The following is a 17710-nucleotide window of genomic DNA, read 5'->3' as shown; positions in this document are numbered from 1 at the left end:
TTTCTTTCTTTTCTTCTTTCTTTAACCCGCCCCTCTATGCAAGTAGTTGTAGACTGCTACTGATAGCACGTGACTGTTTCTTTGTTGACGATTGGTCGAGAGATTTTTTGCTCGCCGATTTAAGTGAAAATGGAAGTGAAAAAAAAAAGGCAGTTGCTGCCTTGGCCTTTGGGAGTGAAAGGTCGTTGTTTGAAAATGTCGGACTTGGATATAGTTACCCATCGTGGCGAGACACCAGGAGGCTCTAGATGAAGGTCCTATTTCGTCAGTTAAATTTTCGTCTAGGTGACGAAAATGAAGAGAAAAATGCTGGCGGAGTTCAGACAGAAAAGTCTTTAAAAAATCAATTCAAAAGTCTTGTGTAGAGGAAAAGAAATAAGTGCAAAAGTTAAACATCAGACGAGTGAAAAAGTGATATTGCAAACAGCAATAATTTGCTTGTTACTCAGGAAATATTCGAAGTGAAAGGAAAGTGTATAACCTTCGATGGTGCAGCAAGAAGAAAGAGCCTTCTCTAATAAGAAAAGAGTTTTTGTTCAACTAAGCTGTCGAAGCTTCATCAGATCAAGTAATGTTTTTTTCCAAGTAAAAGCCGACAAATATGAATAAAAGAAAGTCGAAGATATTTGATAAAAAAGAAGAAAATCCAACGAGACATTTTTTATTTTTATGCTATCTCCAGCAGAAATGGCAATTCTTCTCTCTAAAATTGAATTCTGTATAAATTATCCTTGCTTCTAAAAAAAAAAAAATATTCTTAGCTCAAAGTAAGTTTTGCCTCTTTCTTAATCTTTTCTTATCTTTTAATTCTATTCTTTCTCTCTCCTGAACTGTTACTAGAACCTTTAAGGTTCGCTAAAAGGGGACATTTTTTGGCAGTCAAAATACAGTCTTTTATACGAGTAAAAGGTGAACTTCAGACTTGATTATTTTTTTTCTCTTTCCACTTTCAATTTATTTTTCCCTCTTTAAATAAAAGATTATAATTATTTCAAGTGGTTTTACTTCTTCTTCTTTCTCATTGTCTTACGTGTAAATGGTTTTATGGAATTGGTTTTTACGTGTATTTAAATGCGTCTAATTTGGCCGTTACTAAGTTAAATTCGGACACACTCTTACATAAAGAGGCTTCTTTATACACAGAGAATATAACCCTGACGTTATGCAACTTGGATTCAATTAATCGTATACAATGAACAGTTTTCAATAAACATGCTTCCGGAATTAAATAACCCCAAAAGCATTGATAAACCTTCAAGCCGATGTCAAACAGGAACTAGAAAAAAAAAAAAAATTGATTTAATCGCCAGGTAATTAATAAATAAACAATATATTTTTTAAACGAGAATTTGAACATCACATATTTTCTGATTAAGTTTAGTACATAGAATTCAAATTCTAGTTTAATATTATGAATATACTAGCAAGAATAACCGACTTTGCCCGAGATAGAACAAGGAACCTTATGTCCCTTTTCGCCCAGCTCATAACACCATATTACACTTTTTATTCTTTATTTTTACATTTTAAAATATTCAATTTTAAGGTGGGATATAAGAATGTACCTGTTGTGATATTAATGAGTGCGGATGGTTAGGGATTAGATAAGGACGTGAAGAGGATAATGAAACACGTTTTATTCACAGAGTCTACAAACTGGAACTGCTCAACCATGAGCCTGAAACCGGAAGAAAGGATATGGGAGAGGAGTGGAAGGAGGACTGGATGGGACTGTTAATACTAATACTAAAACATCCCCTTCTGTATCGAACAAGAAGTACATTGGACTGTAATGGCTGGAAGCAGTTTGCGGGGAAGGAAAGGGAGATAGTTCATTTGTTCTATATCACAAGTCGAGCCTCTGCATAGTTTTGCTCGTCCTGCTTGATCTACGCAGTTTGGAACTGGTGGATGGATGCTTGGAATGGTTGATAGGTGACCATCGGCTGACCTTGGGCCTTGCGCTGGCATAGTATTGTGAAGATAAGGAACTAGGTGTGTGTCACAACAAATTTTTCAGTTGGTGCTGCCACTTCATATTGTCTGCCTTGCCCTTTGTTGGCCTTAATGACAGCAAGTTTTACCAGGTGTGACCTTGGCTTATCAGTAATCCACACAATCTTTCCGGGTTCCAAGAGTCTGATTCTTTTGTTCTGAACATGAACCTGTTGATGGCCATTCTTTCGGTCATACCTTTTTTATTCAGCTCTACCTTTGTTTGTTCATCCCCTAGTTGTTGTTTCGATACCCTTGGGGTCCTCATGCATCTTCCATTCAGTAACTCTGCTGGAAGTTAAACACCTCCCTTATGGAGATACAAGACTTCCAAGACCAGTTAAGAGAATTAATTAAAAAGGCACTAGTAGGGGCGATTACCGGGAGCAAGTGGTGGTTAGGTCTAAAAGCCAACATTAGAAGCTTCTCCGTCAAGTATGCCTAGCGTCTCGCACTAGATAAGGCTAAGACAAAGGAGCAGCTAGAGCAAAAAGTAGCCCGGGCTACGGGGGAGGGTGATAGGGTTAGTCAGGAACTAGCTAGGCAGGACCTTCTGCGCAAGACTAGCGAGCACTATGAAGGTCAAGTAATCAGAGCTAGGCTTAGAAAAATAGGAAACAAAGCAGTCAACTCTGATGCTGTCACACATCGTGAGATTTCTTGGCATGGCTCGGACAAATACATTGCAAAAGTTAGACACCCGGATGGATGCATCCTTGAATCGACTCAGGAGATCTGCGAGGGGTTTCAAGAACATTTCGAGGAGCATTTTATGTAGCAGCCCGATCTTCCAGTCCTTGAGTTTAGCAACTATTTGGCCGACTCTCCCCGTCTTGATGTGGCTAAAGCGGCTAGTTGCGAGGGCCGGGTGATGGAGCGGGAGGTCTTTACTGCGCTGAAGCAGGTCAGCTGTGACAGATTGCCGGGACTTGATGGTCTGCCATACAAACTGTATTTGAGGCTGTCGCCCATGTTTCTGCCCATTCTGACGGATGTTTTCAACCATTGATTTGCTCAGGGATCCATCCCAGGGCAGGTAATCAAGGGAGTGATCACATTGCTGAGGAAAGGTGATGGACATGGCAGGAAGAGTCCTGTCGAATTGGCTGCAGGTTGTTATCGACGGGTTGGTTGAACCAGAACAGAACTACGCTGTGAAGGGGAGATCGATTCAGAACAACTTGCACCTGATCCGCACGATCCTTGAGAGGGGAATAGATGATGACACAGAAGCCACGCTGATCAACTTAGATCAGTCCAAAGCCTTCAATAGGGTCGACCATCGTTTCCTGGCATCTGTCTTAGAGGCCGCTGGTTTTAAACCTGACTTCTGCAAGTGGATCTCCATGATGTATCAACAGCTTACAGCTGTCGTGCAAGTCAACGGAAATCACTCAGAACCCTTTGTTATCTCTCGGTCAGCTCGTCAGGGTTGTCTGCTGTCGCCCCTGTTTCATGTCCTGGCCGCAAGCTGAGACGTGGGGAGGCAAATTCGGACCAGCATGGAATGGCTCTGCCGGGCGGCCCAGTTGCCAAGGTATCCGCGTTCACTGATGATGTCACGGTGTTCGTGTTGAGCTTCAGAGACATCGAGGTCATGTCGGAGGCACTTGCACAGTACCAAAAAATCACGGGGGCCCAGATAAACCGCAGTAAGTCGGTCGGACTGCGGTTAAGCGCCTGGAGTGGCAATGCAAACCTCCCAGTGCCCTTCAGCTGGATGGATGGCCTGGTTCGGATCCTTGGCATGTGGTTTGGATCGGGTCTCCAGCTTGATAAAAATTGGTCGGAGGTACGGTCAAAGGTGGAGGCTGCGGTCAACGCGTGGCTTCCTAGGAAACTTTCCTTAAAAGGTAGAGCTGAGGTGTGCATGGCATACATCTTCCCTCTTATCCTTTACTGACTGGCTGTACTTCCTCTGCCTGCACAATACCTAACAGCTCTTGTCGAACTCTTGTCCTCACTCCTTTGGGACAGAGGAAGACACTGGGTGAACAGACAGGTCTGTATTCAACGTCTGTGTGAGGGAGGTTTGGGAATGCCGGACTTGAAGTGTCATTGAGACGCCGAGAGGCTGGCCTTCCTTAGCCATTATCTTCAAGATGATCAACCGTGGCACCCCGCGATCACTGCTGCCTTTCCTGACCTCATTTTCGACCCCGCTATCGAGAGTCGTCGGAGGCTGCGGGGAGATTCAGCCTTCCTGAAAGAGTGCCAAGCCACGATAAAATGACTACCAGGGTTCAGCGACCTTGTGACTGCCACCTGTAGGGAACTCCACAGGGGGGCCGCCGATGACTCGCTATGCGCGCGTTTGGGTTGGCAGCAGAGTGAGATCCGCTCCACGTGGATCTGGGTGCTGGGTTTGAGTTATCTGAACAATTCGGAATTCTCTCTGATCTGGCAATTGGCCCAAAACGTGCTTCCCCTCAACAATATACAATGCAGTTCTGGTTTCTTGGAGTCGCCGGCCTGTCCCCGTTGCGGGACAATGGCTGCAGAAACAACTGATCACATATTTTTTGATTGCCGCAAACTCCACTAGTACTGGTCGTATGTTGGCAAGGTTATGGCTTGCATCGACCCTGAGCATCCTCGCTCGATTACTGTATCAAGCGTAGTGGACAACGTGAGGCTGCCGTGGGACCAGAGAGACAAATGGTCTACATTGCAATCCTGGCCGTGGTGAGAATGGTGATTTGGACGTCAAGACTGCAAGATGCCCAGGGTGCTGCCTTTTTCTGATCAGGATCTGATCGCTTTCTTTAAACATCAACTACGGGTAAATATCAGATGTGACAGAAGGAAGCTGCATTGTGTGGCTTTTGAAAGAAGATGGATACAGGTAGCAAGTCTGTGTGTACGAAGAGGGACCAAATTTGAATACGTCTTCCCCGCTTAGGTATGGAGTGTGCGGTTCTGGGGTTTCTGTCGCCCCCCCCCTCCCTTTCCAATTCTACTTCCTTCAGACTCTTGTTTCCCTTATTAGAAAGCCTCCAAGACTCCCAACCTCCAAAAACAACAATTTTTTCTTTTGCCCCCCCCCCTCCCTTCGTCTCGAAATTCAACCCAGCTTGGAGGAAATCAAATCAAACACTAACACTCCCTGCCTTCACCGCCAATTTTCTCTTTTCTCCCCTATTTAGGACACAACTTCTCTCCCCTCCATTTAGAGGCTGCCCGTGAAACCCTGGTTCCTTTACAAACCAGAGTGGAACGGGTGGCCTAGCATTTCAGATAGGGTTGGAAGGGCCTTACTAACCGGGTTTTTTTTTGTCTCTCGACACAAATGAAATTTTATTAATATTGTTATCTTTTTTGTATTTTTTGATATAAATAAAAAATGTTTTAAAATTGGGTTTAAGTAGGACCCCCCCCCCCCCACAACACACACATAAATACAAATTTAAAGGCCGAGAGAAAAATCATTTAAAATTTACAACAGAGACGAGATGAATCAACCAACCTCACCATCCCCTCTTCTTTTTGAGTTGGCCTTGTGCCTAAGTTTTTTGTTCATTTTCCCAATTGTATTTTTTTTCCTGTGAATAAAAAAGTTAATATCTCAAAGTGTAGTATCTGTTCTGATACCTACATCGTGCGAGGCAGTGCTGTTCTGGCGACACATTCTCGTGCCCGGAACATCTGACAAGCTTTTTAGGTCGCGTTCTGTCCGCACCCCCACTTTGTCTGTCTTTCTCTGCTCTCCCCCCTCACGGGGGGATCCAAACTCATCATTTCTCTTCACTATTTTTTGTGACGTCATCTCACATGCAGCACCAGAGGGGGGGGGGATCACGCACGTGCTGCTTGTATTATATAATTCTATGTCTACAAATTTATTTCACTGTCTGTAATATATTTATACATATTTAAAACACACACACGCGATATGATTTGGGAATCTTAGGAAAGATGATCCTGGTGGGCGAATGAGAACTTAAGCTAGGATCAACATAGATTAGCAAAGGTACAATGACGAGGATGACCATAGACACCCGCTCCCCAATTGTTGAGTGGTCTTTAGGCACTACCAAAAATCACCACAGAATTACCCCCCCCCACCATATGTAAAACGATGCAACTTTATTATCTCTCTATATAAATAAAATGAACTCATTTTTTCCCGTCGGATTTTGACATTAATAGGATTAAAAATCAAGATATTTCATGCAAATATAATATGCACAAACGGCAGAACAATATCTGAGGTGTGTTATAGGCTTATTATTTCTCAAATTCCTCGATAATCTTAGATTTCTATACTTTTTCTGCTGAGAAGTCACGGCCAAAATCGGTTAAGATCAATGGAAGTAGTAAATATTTTCTCTCTAATAAATTCCTCCTCCCCCTGCCACCACTTAACACCGTTTGGGGATCGTTCACAAGGAACAGTTGAGAAGAGAACACCGGTTTGGCTTCGTAGTTCTTTCATGTGAAGTTATTTAAAATCACTAAACTAAGCTGCAGTGCTCTGCGGCGTAGTGGTTAGTGTGCTGGACAATTCACATTATATTTTCACGTTCGCGCCGACCTACCGTAGTCGTTTTTTTTTTGTTTTTTTTTTCCTAAACAACTGGAATGGACTTTTCTTCGTGGCCGAACTGTTACCGTTGCAGATGTTTTTTTTTTTTTTTTTCACACTTTATTTTCCTACTTTTACTCATGACTCCGAGTTTGATCCTTCCTACTTACCTACCATAACATTTTTTAAAACTCCCCCCCGTCCCGGAAACAAACACTCGGGCAACGCCGGGTACTCCCGCTAGTAAATTAATATTATCAATATAACTTTTGTACCATTTAAAAGAAGAAAGGCAAAATAAACCAGTAATAGTTTTTTTTTTAAATTTTCATCAAACGAAAAGAATGAAATTGCGAGACGAAAATCGTGTTTACATAATTGGCGCTTTAAAATAACGTTCCCATGTAGTAAGCATTTCGAACTGAAAACATACCCGTGTTTAATAAATCTAGCAAAAATCAACTAATGGTCAGATTTTCGTGAAATTTTCGATACTTATCCATTTTAAAATGAAATTACATATAAAATGCAGTTTCTATGAGATATACAAGGGAAAATAGTTTTTATTAGTGCGTGTCCCCCTCCATATTTATTTTTTTCGAAATTTGAACAAAATATATTTAAATCTATCGAAATTTCTATTTATTATGAAACATAAGAGTTCAAATAAGTAAAACATATTTATTTTTAAAAAATTTAAATGCACATATTGAACAAAAAATTACCTTGAAGTTGTAATTAAAAAAATGATATAAATTTAATATTATTATGTTTTTTTTTTTTTTAAATAGCGTTTTTTTTTAAATTAATATATACTATTTTAGGGAATTGAGTTAGTGCTTTTCGGGCACTCCCTAATAAAATAATAATTCGACACAAGCTACTGGATAAACGAACAAACAACTTTGTAAAACTTCACAAGGAAAAGGTTTATTGAAGCGAGTCAGGGTAAGATGCCCAAAAGATATAACTCGGATAGAACTTGTCTGCCTTTGCCTGGTAGTTATTCCCAAGTGGGAATTGTCGATACCGGTGTAGGCAGAGAGGGAGAGTGAGGAAACATGTCCGCTCTCTTTGGCGTCTGGCTGGAAAAGGGTGGAGTTTTTCTCGTCTGGAACGGAAGCAGTTAGAGTTCCTTAGGGGATAAGGAAGGTCCCTGTGCTATGTCTCTGATTGGTCAGTATGTGCCATATCGCACAGTCAACGGAGGCACTGACACACAAGAAAAGAATTCTATTTGTTTCTGCTACACTATAATCAGTTGAATTGCCAATAAAAAGAAACTTTCTAAAAATTAATTAATTTTTAAAAGATTAAAACGATTAAAATTCCATTATTTCAAAATGTTTCATTACAACATAGATTTTTAATTAATTGTGTTTAATTTTTTTTTTTAAATATTAAGTTTTAATATAAACATGACCCTTGTCAGCTATTTTATTGCCAGATTAAAACCCGCCTCATATTTTGTATGTCTTGTTTTACCTAACAAAATATGGAACCCCGTAGGTAACCAAATGAACATTCAATAAAACCGTATTTCATATTTAATATACAAATGTTTATAATATTATTAATCGTTAAACTGTGTAAATCTTAAAACCTAACAGAATTATAACAAAGATTAATTATTAATTGCAGTTTGAAGAAGATAAACACAGGTTTTAAAAAAATCATTAAGTCGCTTCTGCTTTTCCATAGTTCGTATAGTTAACGCAAATCTGACGTCACGGAAACATGCGGTCCATTTTTCACAATCGTTTGGCAGTCCCTAGTGGTCTTATGCCTCATTTTTTGTTTATTACTGTTTTGTTGTGAACTTTTCATGGTAAATAAAAAATATATAACTCAAGAAATTATATGCTTACGGAAAATAAAAAAATATATAACTCCAGAAATTATTTAATGTTTCTTAAATTTTATTTTAATAAAGAAGTCACAATTTGGACAAATAAACCTTTGTATTCACGAAAAATATTTCTTGCGTATGTTTTATCAAGGGAGATAACTTATCTCTATATGAAAACAAAATCTGAAAATAAGTTTGATGGATTATCTCCCTTGATAAAAGCCATGTAAGTATTTTTCATAAATTCAATTTAAGTTAAATTGATCAAATAGTTAAATTATTTAACTATTTGTGCAATAAGCACCCCCAAAGCGTATCACAGAACTACCCCCCTTATAATATGTAACACAATGTAAGTTAATATTATCATAAGTTTTGTACCATTTAAAAGAAACCGGAAATAAACTAGTAATGATTAATTTTTTTTCTGCGTATGAAAATAATTAAAATGTTAGACTATAATCAACGAGACCTTAGAACAACGTCTGTTCCTACTACCTTTTTCTTCACGTGAAGCAGATATCGTTGGTGCTGTTCCGGCGACACATTCTCGTGCCTGGAACACACTGATGATTTTTCTCGCTTTTGTTGGGTTAGCGTTCTGTCCACAACCCTCACTTTGTCTATCTTTCTCTGCTCTCCCCCAGCAAGGGAGGGTCCGAGCTGTTACTTACCACTCTCTCTTCCGATTAACTCCCCACTCCTTCTCTCAGTTCTATCACCGCTTTTGGCGCCACTTCTTTTTGGCGCCAAAGTCAGCTCCTCACTTTCCACGTTGGTCAAAAGTGTGATGTTGGGTTTTACCTTTACCCTTGGACTGACCATGGAGACCTCAGACACTGGAAAAGATGTTAGATAATAGCAGGGTTAAAAGTGTTAATTATCTATCTATCTATCTATCTATCTATCTATCTATCTATCTATCTAGTGATAAGTGAACAACGCCAGTGACCTTGCTAGGCTAAGAATAGAAATATTGTTTTGGTTAAATAAGTTTAGCTGAAAGTTAATTACGTAAATAGTTAAGTGATATGTTTATAGATTTTGCTGTAGTTAGCTATAAACACAAGAATTTAGAAATCCAAAACAATAATTGATAAATGACATTGATCACACCACATTAAGAAAGGAGGTCACATTAAGGAGACGTGTCCTTTAATTGGCTACATTATTGGAATTGACAGGTCAAAAAGATTAGAGCAGAGAGTTTGGGTTTTGTCACCAAGGTGTGCGGACGTGCTCCAAGAAACTAAAAAAAGGAAGTAGCATACAGCTCGGAACAACAATAAAGGGGCAGGAGCCCAAAAGACTTTGCTTGGGAAGATGCTCTCACAAAAGCAGCTCCCCTAAAGAAAGAGCTAAATTAAGAACTGAAGAGGCAAATCTCACAGAACCCCTAAACCAAGTGACGTCAGCCCAAAAGACCTTCTCTGAGGAGATGCTCTTCATGAGGACGGCTCTCCCAAAAAGGGAGCCAAACAACCAAACTGCCCAGAATCGCCTGAAAAAGGGGCAGTAGACCTAAAAGACATTGCTAAGGGAGAGGCTCTCCTAGAGGCTAGCTCCCTCAAAGAGGGAACCAAATCCCAAACCGATGGAGCATACTGTCCAGAGTCACAAACCAAGTGGGCAGCAGCTCCAGAAAATACAACTGAGGGAGAGGCGCACCAAAAAGGAAGCTTCTCTCAAAAGGAAGCCAAAACGAAACCCAAACCCACAAAGATCACTCTCAACCCACCACCAGCAAAATCAGCATAGGGAAGGACCTCGGACTCTAAACTGACCCCCGAGAAGTATAGGATCCTCTACCTGACTAAATACAGGCAATACATCAAGGGAAATGTGCTCTAGTGAATACAAGAGTTGTGGAAGGCAATTGCAGACAGGGCTCTGTAGTTTGTAATGCCAGACATCTGAGCTTCACCATGTGGGACTTTCTCCTCCCCAACAAAGAGATGGCAGAGGAGCTGGTTCAGAAAGAGGTAAAGAGTGACAAGGAAAGAGGAGGACCCAGGTCCGCATCTACTACAAACTCTGCACCAAATACCTGGGCACATTATTTAGCCAGTTCGTTGAGGTATAGCAAGTGGACCTGATAAGATCTAGGGTTGTCGAAGGAGGAGATCTGCTCCCACTGGAGCTGGGCGCCAGGTTCGAGTCATCTCAACAACTCTGAGTTTTCCTTAGCCTGGCGATTGGCCCAAAACACGTTGCTCCTCAATGCCATAGTAAAAGTGCCGGACTAGTAAGGTCGTCCAGGTGTCCCCGTTGTAGGACCCCAGCTAAGGAAACGCCAGAACATGTGTTCTTTGAATGCAGCAGACTCAGACAGTACTAGGCCTATGTCAATGACTTACATCGATCCTAAGCAGCCTTGCCTGCTAGATGCGTCCTACGTCATCCACAGTGGGACAGAATGGTGATATGGAATTCTAGAGTGCAAGAGAAGCGCAGGGTTGAATCTTTTGCTGATCAAGATCTGGTCCCTTTCTTTAAGCACTAGCTGAAGGTAAAGATCAGATGTGATAGGAAAAGATTACATCTAGCAGACTGTGACTGAAGATGGATTAAGATAATGAATCTTTGCATGCGTAGAGGTAGCAAGTTGGAGTTTGTGTACCCTGCCTAGACATGGCGCGCATGGACCAGATCCTGCCAGACTCGAGACCCCTAAAACAAGTGTCTAGATTAGGTTCTTAGCTCGTCGAGTGAATAGACTCCTCCATCCCCAATAGAAAGTCTCCAAGATGGCCACACCTTGATTTTCCCCAATAAGTGATCTTGGAGACCCCCCCCCCCCAGTTTCTTTGATCCTGGCTAGAATTCAGCCCCATGTAGAGAGCAACCTGCTTGTTTTCGGCCCAGACCAAGCCGGAAAACAGTGGTCATTCTGTCACCTAGAAGAGGGTTGGGAGAGTCCTACGAACATTTTCACTTTTTTTTTTTTTTTACTTTTTCCCCAACCCCAAAACCAATGAAATAAAACAAATGATTTTTTTAATAGAATTTTATGTTTACAAATTTATTTTATTTTTTGTTATGATAAAAAAACAAAAACATAAAAACACACACACGCACACACACGATATGATTTGTGAATCTTAAGAAGGACGCCCCCCCCCCCGATGTGTTTAAAATATTGTGGTGAATAAGAACTTTAGCTGGGATTAAGCATAGACTAGCAAAGGTACAGTGATGAGGATGACCATAGACAATCCCTCCCCAATTTTCGAGGCCTTGTGCCTAATTTTTTGTTTATTACTGTTTTGTTCCTTTTCTAACTCTTCAGAGTAAATAATAAATAATTCAAACTATGATCAGATTTTCATGAAATTTTTAACATCAGTGGACGTTTTTTCCTAATAAAACGGTCATTAACCATCTTTTTCTATATTTTTTTTATGTTTAACATATTTCAAACTGATATTACTGAAACTAATTGAATTAAAATGAAAATAATTTTTCTTATTTCGAATTATTTAATCAAATAAAACTTCCATTTTTTACTTGATTACTAAATTTAAAAACTATTTTTTTCCTATTATTTTCAAGTTAAATTCAATTTTTACAATATTTTAGCTTATTAAATTGTTAGGTATTTTGCTAGAATAACTTTTAAAATTTAGTATTATTGAAATAAAATATAAAAAGATGACGTTAGTGAGATATATACAATAAAACATAACAAAATTATACAAATATAAATAACACAATTAGTCTTTATTTGCACTTTTATTAAAAAAATTTATAAAAATAAAGTTTTTATTTTAAATTTTATATTTATGCTTTCAATAATTCATAATAAAAAAAAGATTGCAAAAAGTGTTTTCAATAATTCTTAATAATAATAAAAAAAGTGTAATAAAAAAAGAGTCCATGCACAGCTGCAACAGAAAAATAGTGAAGGAACTATTTTTCCTCTTCATCGGTTCTAGTAGCAGCCATGCGGGAAATTAGGGAAGACGTTAGCTGACTATAACCTAAGAGATAGATAGAAAGACAGACTGACATTTTTAAAATTAACTTTTTTTTTCCGGACTAGTATATTTTAAATATTTTTTTTGTATTTTTTTCCATATTATTGTGGTAGATTAGACATTGAGATACGATCTGAACGAATACCAAAATGCAAATCATTTTAATTGCTACCCTCTGTCTTTCTTTGCTTCATTTTGGTACGCTCTCTTCATCACTTCCTAAAGCTAATTTATTTTTCTGATCATTTTGTTCTAGTTGGTGGTGGGGCATCTTACCTGATGCCAGACATTCACCTGCTATCTCATCGATTTTAACCGAGCGATCTTTTTAAGATTCTAACCGCCCCTTTAAGTGCAATTGTTTGAATCTCTTTTGCACGGTTTACCTGGTATATTTGCCATGGAGTTTTTGAAATAGTTTTTCACAAGTATATTACTGGAATGATCGAGATCTTCCTTAGATTCCAATTTCTTTTTAAGTCATACATAAGACCTTGATATTTTGTTATCTTTTTCCTCTCAGCTCTGTTTAACCCAGCATCATTGAAGATACTAACTTCTACTAAGGTTGCTTCTTTCTTGTTCTTATCCCATATCACTATGTCAGCTTCGTTTTCTAGGTATGTAGCTGTGGAAATCGCATAACCATAGTAGACAGTGTATGACTTATTTCCAACTGTTCTTTTCTGGTACATGCTTCCAGAACTTGCTGATGCATTCGATATTCAACTTTTTACATATGTTTTTTTTTTTTACAAGGTGGTCACCACTTATCAAGGCCCGCAAGCCACTCAGGGATAAGGGTTATTGTAAGTACAGTACGTTAGTGTGGATATTTAAAGTGTCTACTTAAGGGGGCGGTTCATCAGGAATCTGTTTACGTTGGACTTAAAGACATCCAAGCTGTAGTCAGGAGGGAAACAGGCAGACGGAACAGAGTTCCACAGGCGTGCAGTTCTAAGAAAGAAGCTTTGTTCATGGAATCTACGTTTTGATTTAGGCATAGATAAAGAGTGGGGAAAGTTTTTGACAGTGGATTCAGCTAGATGGGTGTTTTTTGTAAAAGATTGGCAAGGGGGGGGGGACCAGAGATTGGAGTTCAGACGAACACCTGGTTCAGTCGAGATATTTATTTATTTGTGTTGCATTGTATAGTAGCCGTCCCTCAGCAGAACCTTACGTCTGGATATCAGGTGACTTACACTGGTCACTTTTGTGTGGCAGAACTTGTACTTGTTGTCATTGTTGAGACCACTCATTTTCTTAAAAGTATTGGTCATGGGGACAGCTGTCTGTGTCATGACACCGTCAATATTCGTTCCTGGTACCCAACCCTAAATTACTACAATAGCCTTGAGATTAGTTAGTTTAAATTGAGATTAGTTAGTTTAATTTGAGATTAGTTAGTTTAATTTGAGATTAGTTAGTTTAAATTGAGATTAGTTAGTTTAAATTGAGATTAGTTAGTTAAAATTGAGATTAGTTAGTTAAAATTGAGATTAGTTAGTTAAAATTGAGATTAGTTAGTTTAATTTGAGATTAGTTAGTTTAAATTGAGATTAGTTAGTTTAAATTGAGATTAGTTAGTTTAAATTGAGATTAGTTAGTTTAATTTGAGATTAGTTAGTTTAAATTGAGATTAGTTAATTTAAATTGAGATTAGTTAGTTTAAATGCCCAATGATTGAGGACTGTCTTCAATGCTTACTATTTACAGGAGACCCACTTTATTCTTGGCTCGTTAAACAGACTCTAAATGCGTTGTGTGACTCAGTATTTGCAGATCCAAAAGGCAAAGTGTGTTACCATAAACGATGTGGCATCTCAACTTATTGGGGTTTATGCGCCTAATTATCATGCTGAGCTGTGCACTTTTTCAGTGGATCGAGCCTTTCATAAATTTAACTTGTCGGATAATTCTAGCGGGAGACTGGGATGCAGTCCTGGACCTTGTTTTAGATCATGAGGAAACTCTTCAAGGGCTACTAACTAAAGTGGTGATATAAAGACATTTCAGGATCTTATCAATAAGTTCTGGAATGACAAACCTCGTGATGTATGACTAACAGAATGAAAGCATGCTAATTCCGTGGATTAAATAAAGGATTCTGTTCAAAATTCTGTACAGAATATTGAGTTCAATCAGATACACCTGAAGAAGGTCGTAGTTTACATCGACTGAAACGTTGTAAAATAAGACTAAAAATGAGAACAGTAGTCCGAAGTATTCAAATAATACAAAGCATAGCAGATAGAATAAAATGTATCCAAGAATATATAAAAAAAAAAAAAAAAAATTAAGAGATCATTTTTGAGAATTATCGGATGATGTATTTAGAAAAGATTTAATCTTTGACATTCTATTAATACTGTAAATGTTCTTGGAGTTTTTTAAAGAGAAAAACATAAAAAGATCCTGCCTAAGGAACATAAAAAATAATCTTAATCGATTGATTCTTTTTTTTTTCTTTTTTTTTTTACCAATCGATTTTTCTTTCTTTTCAGACTTGTGCACTGATCTCTTACCAAAGTCAAAAGGATTTCTTTACGTCAGTTGAATCTCCGGACAAATTAAGGACAATTATACCGCGTACAAGTTTTATCTAATTGTAAGATTTTTATATTGAAATTTGTTATACAAATACTGGCTATTCATCAAGGTTCAGTATTGTTCTCTCTCTCTCTCTCTCTCTCTCTCTCTCTCTCTCTCTCTCTCTCTCTCTCTTGTATTAATAATCACGGCATACTAGTGACAACATATTTTTTGCACCAAATACGTACCGATCAGATAGAGAAAATAGCTCACAGATAAAAAAACAAATTATTTCAATGTGAATTTTGTTCTTTATATTTGCTGGTTTATCTACTTATGTATTATAAGTGTACAATTGTATTGATGTTCCATAAATAAACTGAGCCACTGTTAAGTAACAATCTTGATGATAACAATAGTCCAAAGACAATGTAAATAAACACCACCGCGAGAAAAATAATTCATGTTCTATTCAATTAAAAAGCACTCGTTAAGCTACAACCACTACCAACAATTTCCCTTACTTCTATCTGTGCCTAAATCTAAACGCAAATTCTATGAACAAAGCTTCTTTCCTAGAACTGTCCATTTGTGGAACTTTGTTCTACTGATTTGTTTCCCAGTTGACTACGACATGGTCATCTTCAAGTCCAATGTAAACAATCATCTTATTTTTTAAATAAATTTACTTTTAAATTTTGATGGGGAGATTTAACACATTTCAACATGTGGCATATATCTAATATATCTTATTAAATAGAAAAAAAAACAAACTTTTTACATACTTTTCCTTGAAACTATTAGTACATTTATTTTACATATACAAATTATTACATTTAGTCCGACCAAAACGCTCTGTGTTCCCATAAAGACGGTGGCAAAAACTTTCGTTCTCTGTCCATCAAATCCTCTCATTCTCCCCCAAAAAAAGAAAAGAAAAGAAATATCTCCTCCACATTTTTTTATGTCATTTTCTTGTTAAATTACATTTGAAACGTATCTTCTGTTTTTTTTTCTGTTGAAATAGTAACTTCAAAGTAAACCGATTCAATACACGATTTTAAAAAAGCTCACAAACAAACAGGCTGGTTCTGTATTATTTGAACCGAAAAATTTCTGTTGCATTTCAGTCATAGACGATTTTGAAAAATTATAATCATTTACTTTATTTTTAAAAGTTACAAACTTCGTTACATACATTTACAAAATATGTGTTAAATCCTGTTGTGACATAAATTACTGATTAGTATGTTTACAACGTTTACATTTCTAGTCCTTGTTTAATTTTCTGTCATAAAATAAATTATGAACTCATGTTTAAACCTCTCTATTTTTCCTTTCCGAAATATGTTACATTGTGTTATGAAGTAATTTATTGACTTGCGCATTTTAACACCATGCTTTTGTATTATTTCTGAAATGTGTTATATGGGGTTATAAAGCAAATTATTGTCGTGTATTTTTTTTTTTCATTCAAAGGAGTCGCCACTTATCAAGGTCCGGAGGCCACTCAAGGATAAATGTTAATGAGTGTATGGTAGCCAATGGAACAATATCGTAGTAATCATGAGTAGTGGAAATTTGGTAAATTGGATTAATTATGCGGATGACTCGTCAAGAACTTGTTTACGTTGGACTTGAAGACAACCATATTGTAGTCAGTTGGAAAGCAGAAAAACAGAAGTGAATTCCACAGGCGTGTAATTTTAAGAAAGAAGCTTTGTTCATGGAATCTACATTTAGGTTTAGGCATAGATAAAGAATGGGGCAAATTATTGATAGTGGTTTCAGCTAGATGAGTGTTTTTTGTGAAAGTTTGACAAGGAGAGACTGTAGCTTGGAGCTCAGACGAGCACACCATGAAAATAAAGATAAAGCAAAGACAGGCTCGCAATGTCTTCTGAGAAAGAGGTTGCTGGGAAAAGAAAAGGACATCCCCCACTAGGCTACAAAGTCTATTTTAAACTCTCTCAAGGCAGAGTTAGTGCTTCTGGCAGCTCCTGCCCAGATGTGGAAACAGTACTTGGACGTAATTGGCTCTTATACAGGTAGAGAATTGCATCAGCAGGTTGATATCTACTGGAATGGTAGAATGATCCTGTCATTTTTCCAGCGACCTTGACAACGGATTTGATATACGTGTTCCATTTCAGATTAAGACCCAGAAGCTTGTCCAAACATGGAACCTCCCCAAGACGAGAGCTGTTCATTTCAATTGATGCCAGGCAGTGATCAGAGCATTGATGATATAAAGATAGAAGCTTGGTTTTGGATGCATTAAAATTAACCAGTCATCTTTTTCCCTACTGCACCACATGCTGAAGAACAGAGGAGAGAGAATCAGAGAGAACTTGGTCATTTACGGCCTTTGAAGTGTTGCCATAGATAGAAGTGTCATCAGCATAAATGTTTATAAATGATCTTAGAATGTGATTTGGGAGATCATTGATATAGATCAGGAAGAGAATTGGGCCCAGGATGAACCCCTGACAGTCATTAATACTGTGAGCTTCTGATTTCTGCCCATCAACCACTACTCTTATGAACCTATCAGAGAGAAATGATTTAATAATTGAGAATACATTTCCAGCTATACCATAGCTGGAGATCCTGTGGAGTAGACCGTTATGATATACACTATCAAAGGTCTTTGATATGTCAAGAGCAATTGCCCTAAAAAGAAAACCTCTATTGAGAGATTCACTAATCCTATGAGATATAACTGTAAGCACATCTGCTGTAGATCTAGCAGAACGGAAACTATATTGCATGTCACTAAGAAGGTTATTTTTGCTGAGGTGGTTGACTATTTCTCTATTTAACACAGATTCC

At 38.0% G+C, this 17710-nt stretch overlaps 1 protein-coding gene across 1 annotated transcript in view; it reads left to right on the top strand.

Annotated features, from left to right (window-relative positions):
• The first annotated feature begins 10294 nt into the window (after positions 1-10294).
• Positions 10295-17710, top strand: part of LOC145252645 (gamma-interferon-inducible lysosomal thiol reductase-like) — a 43018-nt gene continuing 35602 nt past the window's right edge. Inside the window, exon 1 of the mRNA XM_080112387.1 lies at positions 10295-10351. Coding sequence (XP_079968513.1) covers positions 10295-10351 — 57 coding nt within the window. The remainder of the gene's footprint in view (positions 10352-17710) is intronic.

The sequence above is a fragment of the Euprymna scolopes genome, chromosome 3 (genome assembly GCF_053919585.1).
Source record: "Euprymna scolopes isolate OS-2025 chromosome 3, ASM5391958v1, whole genome shotgun sequence".
In the NCBI taxonomy this organism is placed as follows: Eukaryota; Metazoa; Mollusca; class Cephalopoda; order Sepiida; family Sepiolidae; genus Euprymna; species Euprymna scolopes.
Note: the sequence above shows the minus strand (reverse complement) of the source record. Positions and strands in the feature narration are given on the sequence as shown.